An 8,461-nucleotide genomic window follows, 5' to 3' on the forward strand; every position below is an offset into this window, starting at 1 on the left:
TCTGGTAGATGAAATTGATTTCATTTCTCTCTGTTTAGGATCTGAGTTATCCTCCACTACTGTTTTGAGAACATGAATAACAAAAAAAACAAAAGCCAATCAAAATTAATTCTAAGTATCAAAGTATAATCCCCTGCATGTATCGTCTAACCGCTTTAGATTTACTTCCTAATTTAATCTCTTTACCACCTGAATGCTTTGACAATTTCAAATGCTTATTTTTCATGAAGAAGATTACGACATATACATAATGCTCCTACAACATTAAATATATTGTTGACTAAATTGAAGAAAATAATAACTTGTAGATGGTTTTTATACAATTTGAGTCAAAATTGCAATTGATATGTGAAACGTTGAACATAATATGCTGATTTATTATTTGACAAAATATGTGCTTTACCGATATTGATCATACTATTCTTTTTAAGTGTTAAAAGTTGAGGTATTATAAATATGCAATTACCTCAAGTTCACTTCTTGAGCCCATAAATATATCTTAGTCACAAAGTAAGGAAAAGGGTCAATTTTAATTTAAGCTCATGTGGTTATACCTAAAATTAAATAACCCCTCTAAATTTATATCACTTTCTCTCCTATGGTTTAGACTAATATAAAACTATTAAATTATATATATATATATATATATATTATATAGAGAAAGTACAAATTACCAAAATATCACTATAATATTAATAATCACATTGTTTGAGTAAAGATAAATCTTCTTCCCATATTTTTTAAATGATTGAAAATTTGCATTCGATGACCATATTTATTGTGATAGTTAGATAACGATTAAGATTTAAGGCTTATAATCCTGATAAAAGAAGATAGACGAGATTGAAAGTGTATTTTATTTTAAATATGAAGAATGAAGAATAAGATTCGGTAAGTAAATTTAATGGGAGGAGAATAATAATTATGACATTTTAATACTCACTATGGGTGAAATTTCCCTCTAATAACTTTAAAAAGATTGTTGCACTTTCTATGTTAAGTTTGGATGAAAAAATTAATAATTTTACTTAAATCTAAACCATATTACGATAAGTTGTAATTTACCCTAATGTAACATATAAAATACCGTCGTTTTCGAAGTCTTCATTTACGTGTAGAAATAAGCATAATCTTATTTTAATATAATCCACTACATGCAGTCTTATTCGATTAATGGATACCCGTTGAATCATCATTGTTTTTCGCATACACTTTCTGAATTAAGAAAAATATTTATATATACCTCCTTGAATTAAGAAAAATAATAATAATCATATAGACCACTAAACAAAAAAAAACAAAAATTAGATTAAGGAGTGTAGGTGATAAAAATAAAAAATTCATAAAGTACATACAAAAAATAATAATAATAGTTTAGGAGGTCGATTCTATAGCTTTATTTATTGCATAACATCCAAGTGCTAACCATAGTTGAGAAAATTCAGCTAATAAGCATCTCTTTATCCAACTGCTACATCTTAACCTCAGCTTTGTGTGGCTCAACTAACATTGACTTAGTAAAACGTTTGAGCCAAAAGGGAAGAGGATGAAAGCAATCTTTGTGCGGCTGACTGTAATGCATGACGTTTATGTTTACTTTAGGAAGTGGTTGTGGGTTTCCACGTTTTGATCATGAGACACATCGTTTGAGGATCAGAATGAGGATCTTTTGAGGATCATGATACAGTAGAACATTCAAACGTTTGAGAAAGAGTTGGTTTACTAGTGCACTATTAATATATTTGCATGTTGTTATTTTTTTATTCAATTCAACGGTCAAAACGAATTGTTTTTGTGACGATAAAATATTTTAATTACTTGATTTCTGCATCTTTCTCCACTGTGATGTGAAACATTGGAATAAATAGAGTTTATGCATGTTGAATGAAGAGGTGAAGTCTATTTGTGTCACTTCAATCTCTATCTCTCTATTGCTTAAGAAGAGAAGAGCTCTTCTTCCTTACTTTTGTCCAACCTATTTAATATTTATCGTTTGTTTGGCTGAAGAGAAATCCAACCATTAATTAATGCACTTAAAGATATAATGGGAACATCTTAGACCTAGAACCAGTTGACCATTACTTCTTTCCTATCTTATAATTCAAATTTCAAGTAGTCTTAAATTTTTCTCACATCTAAATGAATATCCTGCATCGATCTTGTCAATTTAAATGGAGCATTAGGTTTTATTTTATTTTTTTCTTTTAATGAAGGGTCATTAGGCAAATATTACGATCTAGTAAATAAATGAGAGGAGAAATAAGGACGATGATTTTTTCACATAAGAAGCATCACGAAGAAAAGTAAAGTATCAAAGTCTAAGAGCATAAATATATAGGCCTTTTAAGTCTTTCTACGGTTCTTATCATGACCGAATAGTTAAAGATACACAACCCCTTTATTGGTGGGAGGACGAAGAACACTAATTAGAGCGGATAAAAACCTCTTTTATCAACCTATAACGATACAAGGATAATTGGAAAAATAATTTGAAGATAACATCTAGATTAGAATTTATCTCGTCCAACAAACTGACCTCTATCCTCACGTTGCTGGCAAAAACGATGACTGTGGCGGCGACGACAGCGACACATTGATCTTGTCGATCTATTACCTTTTTCGTTTGGTTTGAAGAATAAGGGGCCCTATTCATGAATTAGGGATCATTTATTCAATCGCCTAAATCTAATAACTAATACTATGATTATCAGACCCCTTATTCATTTTTTTTTTATTCCAAATTAGAGTTGGAATAAAAGGAGTGAATACTTAACCGTATTTAAAATTAACATAAATATTTACCAAAATAGCTCAAAAATCAAAGAAGACCACTCTTCTAAAAGCATCATGGATAAATATTTTATATTTTAACAGCCAAATACCTTCTAAGTTATTACACCATCTATCCTAGTTATTCAACTAAACACAAAAATTATAATTAAATATAACTCTCCTCTAAATTATGAATAGAAAAATAAGTATAACACAATTTCTTCGACCAACTATATACTAAATATTCCCATTAGAAATTTCAATGGTAACTTAGAAAAGCCAGAAAAGGGGAATTGTGGTTATTGTAATCACTCATTAACTTTAATATAAAGCTTTTAATTGGGCCTATGTCCATATTGAAATCAATACGGAAAATAGGTGCTGGATATCTGATATTATAGAGAAATTGGCTATTGTTACAGTCAATTATGATTTAAATTTTGAAGAGAGCATTGACATATTTGGGATATAAGAGATGTTTCTTTCTCATTCTATTTTGTATCGATCTTAATACAAAACCCCATGGAGGATGGCCGAGATAAAATAAAATCAGAATCGGGCTTGGATGAGGTCTAGCCTATTCATTGCCGAACTAGTACTGCAACTAGTTCGGGCTCAAGCTGGGTTCAAGTTTTCTGATCTAGTACAGTCCATACCAATATTAGTGGGTGAGCCAATTGTGAGCGGATAGACAGGCCAAGTCTAATAGAATCTAAATGTTTAGAAAAAATATTTCTATATAATAGAAAATTTTTTAAATGCTTAGAAAGAATAATTCTTATATGATTCTAAATTTTCTAAATATTATCACTTCCTAATTATTTCAATTTAGACTAAGTCACAATTCAAAATTTTCGACCGTTGTTGATGTTCCCTAATGAGTGCAACAATAGAAACAGAGATTTAACGTTTAAGTAATATAAGTGATTTAAGTAATTAAATGAGATTTAAGGAATTTAAATCTAATAGACATGGGTTGGACTAATTGTAGGCCGACGGGATAGAGCTCAATGAACAGACTATTATCTACGGGCCTTAATGGGTGAGCTCGGGCCTCATTGAGCTTGGATAAATCTTGACTTGAGCCACTCTTAGATTTTTCGGTCCGGTCAAGCTGAGTCCAAAGTGGGCTTACTCAAACTTTGCCCCAATTTTATTAGGTTGGACATAGATGGGCTTCATGAAACTCATTGATTTATTCATATGTCATATACAATTAAAGGTAAAAACAGGACTGATATCTATTTATGTACATATTTTTAAAAATAATTAACAGTTTTTAGTTTGCTTATTTGATAATAAATATTAAAATTGCTACTAATACCAGATTACCTCAGAATGTATTGAATAATGACATTGGTACACACAAGAAGGTAGTGAATGTTAGTTAGTATGATGTAAGTATTGGATGCTAGTGTGAGTTAGTTATACCACATTGGTAGGTATAGTTCGTATGAAATCCTACCGCATTATCCAACACATTCCCAAGTACTCATTATAATTTAGCTTAAAAGTGCTGCAAATTAGTTAAGATCTCAATGTCTTGATACACCTCTCTTCTTCCCTATTAATACTGCAACTTTTGTACAAGATATCTACACAAGTAACTCAGACATGATACTTGAGAAGAAGATGGACCTCTATATACACCCAAAACGCCTCCAGTTAGCTCGTCGGTGACAGCAGCAAGACCATTAAACCTGGACACCAATCCTTTCAGCAACCTGAATAAGTAATACAACAAATAGTCAGATAACGAGGCAGGCAAGACTATAAGAAACACCAACACCCCCAGACTAATGCGGTAAGCCAAATCTGTATATCTGTTCTCCACCATTATCAGTCTTATTTACTTATTCAACCCAACCATAAGCTACTATGTAATTTTCAAAGAACATTTGCGCTCGAGCAAGTTGCTAAACTGCATAAATCTGCAACCAGCTTTCGTTTAAAGACAAATGGATTAGGGCTAGTACTTCTGTTTTAGAACAACCATCAACTGAATATGTGGTTTTGTATGCAGGTCTCAGTCCCTTCTATTTTAGTTAATAAGTTAGTGAATAGTAAGTTGGAACACTTTATGTTTGCTTAAAATTAATGTGTGTACCTCCTTGAAAGAGTATACATCACTGCCCCAAAGCCATGCATCACAACCTGCATCTCTAGCTCCCCACAAGTCATTCCTTCGATCATCACCTACATGCACGGCTTCTTCAGGTTTAACACCCAAAAATTCACATGCCTTGAGAAATATCGTTGGGTTTGGTTTTTCTGCTGCCACCTGCCAAAATGTAACTCCTATTTAGCAAGATCATTGCACCAAAGGTCTAATGATGAAATCTAACAGGGTCAATCAGGATTCAAATTTATAACAAAGAACAGATAAAAATATTCAAACACCAGTAATATAGACCATTTATGTTCACTTCCATCTGTAGATCTCATCTCTTCGTTATAATAGTATATAGACCATTTATGTTCACTTCCATCTGTAGATCTCATGTCTTCGTTGTAATAGTAATCCACTGCATATTGAACTAGTATACTTTGGACAAAAATTAACAGAAAGAAAAAAGAAGAAAATATAGAACGCATTATTGTAAGTCACACACCTCAGCTGACACTGCAACTGCATCAAACCAGTGGTCACATTTTAGGGCCTGTAGAACAGGCCGTAGGCGGGTATCAAAGTTAGAGACAACAGCTGTTTTGACACCAGACTTTCTCAAAGCCCCGAAAACATTTTCAGCATCAGGATCGCAGAGGTGCCAAGCCTAGCAAATATAAATATTACCATCAGGTCTCAACTGACAAGATACAGGGTCCCAAGTAATAACTTTCATCTCACCTTCTCAGTCATATAGTATTGATATAGCTCTTCAAAGTATTGTGAATCTGAGCAGCCTGTAGATGAAGTAACTATATATTGCCAAAAGGGTCTTCCATCTGCTACATACCTGGAGACAGTCACATACATATGAAGAAAGATGAATTAATGCCAAAGTAAGGTTAAAAGTAAACCCCAAGGATTACAAATTGTGATATGGACAAACTTGTAACCAGAAAATGTTCACAATAATTTTTGTTTGGATTTCTTAACATAATTGCGTTCTATTATTTTCTTGATAAATCTGTTATTGCATAGGCATACTGTAGAAGTTTTCATATTTTGATTCTCATCCTTCATATTTAGTTCCTTTTTAGGAGATCATCAATAGAGAATAGGACCTATTGATAAGTTTTTTTTAAAGTATATTCAGATTCCGAGCTGGATTTACGTTGAATCCAAGCAATACCCTGACCCAATGTTAACCTCATTGATTACATGCTATTGTATCTTTTATACTCATCCAAAAAAAAGAGAAAGAAGACTATTTATCAAAATCAATCTGAAACCGACATAGGAAACTAATATGAAAACCAACTGAAATGTTTTGTTTTCTAACAGTAGCCGAAACTGAAACCAACTTCGAATCATGGTTTTAGCTCTACTACAACAAGGCACCATAAAGGTTATCTTCCAATCTCATATAACTATTTTTTAAACAAAGGCATCAAATAACAGACCCAACAAAGAGATTCCACTAAAATCCACACTGCTCATGCCATTGAGTTCTACACATCCTTTTATAATTTTTCCACAACTTTTCAAAATAACACAATATGAACTCTTGAAAATAAGATCCCCAAAGTTAAAAAAATACTCGTTGGAGCTCTTAAATGCAGAGTAAAACCACTCATCTAAAATAAGGAAAAAAGAATGGAAGAACAGACCTCAGGCGCGATCTTCCCCAGGGCTGCTCGTAGGCCCAGCGATACCGATTCAAAATCTCATCTTCCGAGTACTCCACCCCGTACTTCTCCCCAATCTGCCTATAGATCTGAACCAAAAAAGAAAGAAAGAAAGAAAGAAATAGCAGCAAACACAACAAATCAATACCAGATCAAGAAACGTCACAACAAATGTAATTAATAGTTACAGAAACCAAGAAAGGAAACCTGAGCCATCGGCTGCGCCGGCACGAGCAGCGTTCCAACGGCATCAACGAGGAGAGCCTTGTGGGTGATATCTCCGTAAATGGACCTCCGGTACTCCTCGTACTCCCTCGCCGCCGTCAATTCCCACCGGGCTCCGCCGCCGGGCCCACTGGTCGGGATCCGCCGTAGACCACCCCCAACGTCCGCCTCCGCCGCCGTCGCCGCTGACGTGGACGACCACCGCCGGGAGCACCTAGAAGGAGAAGAGAGAGGCGGCGCGGTGAGCGGACCCTCCCGGAGGAGCGTGTTTGCCACCGCGAGAGCGCCCCGTGGGATTCTCGACATCGCGCTTCTCACCGCCACCGCTGCCACGTGTCCCGATCGCCGTGTAACGCCGCTTCTGTCTCATGAGAGATCGGTCTCCGCTCCAAGCTGTGTGTGTCGCCCAGCAGCGAGAGTGTGCATTCTCTGCCCTCTGGGTGTTTATATATAGTATTATATATTAATATATATAATATGAGATGATATGTTCATTTCTTTATAAATTGGTGAATATATATAAATAAATAAATAAAACTGTGTTAGATAATCCCAAAATCGATTGATCCCGAGTCGGATGGAGCATAATCAATATCGATGAAATCAATTTCAGTTTAGTTTTGACCAGTTTTGGCTAGTATTGGCAGTTTGTCTCAGTCGTATCAGCTGAAAATAACAACATCGACTGAAATTAAATTTTTTTAAGATTTAAGTTGAATATAAAATGTATCTCACCTAAGAGACATTAATAATTGATGTCATCTGTTTTTTTTTCTTTTACTCTCTATCTCTTACACATACTCTATTCTCACTCTCAAGCTTTGTCGAGTTCATCCGGCGGCCATTCTAATGAGCTCGTCTAGTTAATCCATACTTTGGTGAAATCAGATAAATTTCTTTTTACATATTTTTTTTTCTTTCTAACTTTTTAACTTCTCTTTTCTTACTGCTATAGAACTACACTGAAATCTCTTTATGTTATTTTATAGTAATAAATTTGACTAATTCAAGCTAAAATTTATTAGAGTTTTAAGTGATAATTTTCTTTAAGTTTTAAAGTTCATATATAACTATTTTTTATTTCTTCTTTTTCAGTTATTATTTTTATATAAATTTTTAGAAATTTTTTGTAAAATAATATTTAAATTTTGATAAAATTAAAAATAGTTTAATTTGATACAAGCAGTGATCGATACGTATCATTTATTCTAACGACCAATCCCAATTTCGATACTGAATTTTATAACCTTGGACAGGTTGTTAAGTTACCGGATTTAACCACCAATTAATTTCACCCTCTATATCCCCAAATTCAAAGGCTCAATTTATTATAGTGAGAGATTGGGAGTTTGACTTAATTTCCTCTGTGGAAGTCTAAGCTTTAATTATGACTTCATAAATTCCCAATAAATTCCTACTATATGTGGAGGTGCTACCACTTTGATCTATATGTCACGAGTTAGACACTGCTCTTTTGTGGTAGTTGAGAGTCTTATTACTTTTGACTACTCTGTTGCATAAACAAATTAGCACATAATGTACTAAAACTTTATTTTGTATCCTCAAATCTATAAATAAAAACTTCATTCATATAGTTGTCTAATATACTTGATACATAAGTTTAATAAATGAGCAAATTCTCCGAAGAGATGAGCCACAACAATGCCCACAT

The 8,461-nt window shown here is 33.6% G+C and overlaps 1 protein-coding gene across 1 annotated transcript; it reads right to left on the reverse strand.

The window, feature by feature from the left end:
- Positions 1-4,273: 4,273 nt before the first annotated feature.
- LOC140791221 (uncharacterized) lies at positions 4,274-7,266 on the reverse strand. Its single transcript, XM_073141649.1, has 6 exons — positions 6,772-7,266; positions 6,547-6,653; positions 5,621-5,729; positions 5,385-5,546; positions 4,880-5,053; positions 4,274-4,496 (listed from the first exon to the last, which is right to left on the reverse strand). Exons 1-6 carry the CDS (start codon positions 7,093-7,095, stop codon positions 4,467-4,469), a joined length of 906 nt encoding a protein of 301 aa, XP_072997750.1. The 5' UTR covers positions 7,096-7,266; the 3' UTR covers positions 4,274-4,466.
- Between the last annotated feature and the right edge of the window lie 1,195 nt (positions 7,267-8,461).

This window comes from Typha latifolia, chromosome 6 (genome assembly GCF_019914945.1).
Source record: "Typha latifolia isolate L0001 chromosome 6, TyphaL0001v2, whole genome shotgun sequence".
Taxonomy (NCBI): domain Eukaryota; kingdom Viridiplantae; phylum Streptophyta; class Magnoliopsida; order Poales; family Typhaceae; genus Typha; species Typha latifolia.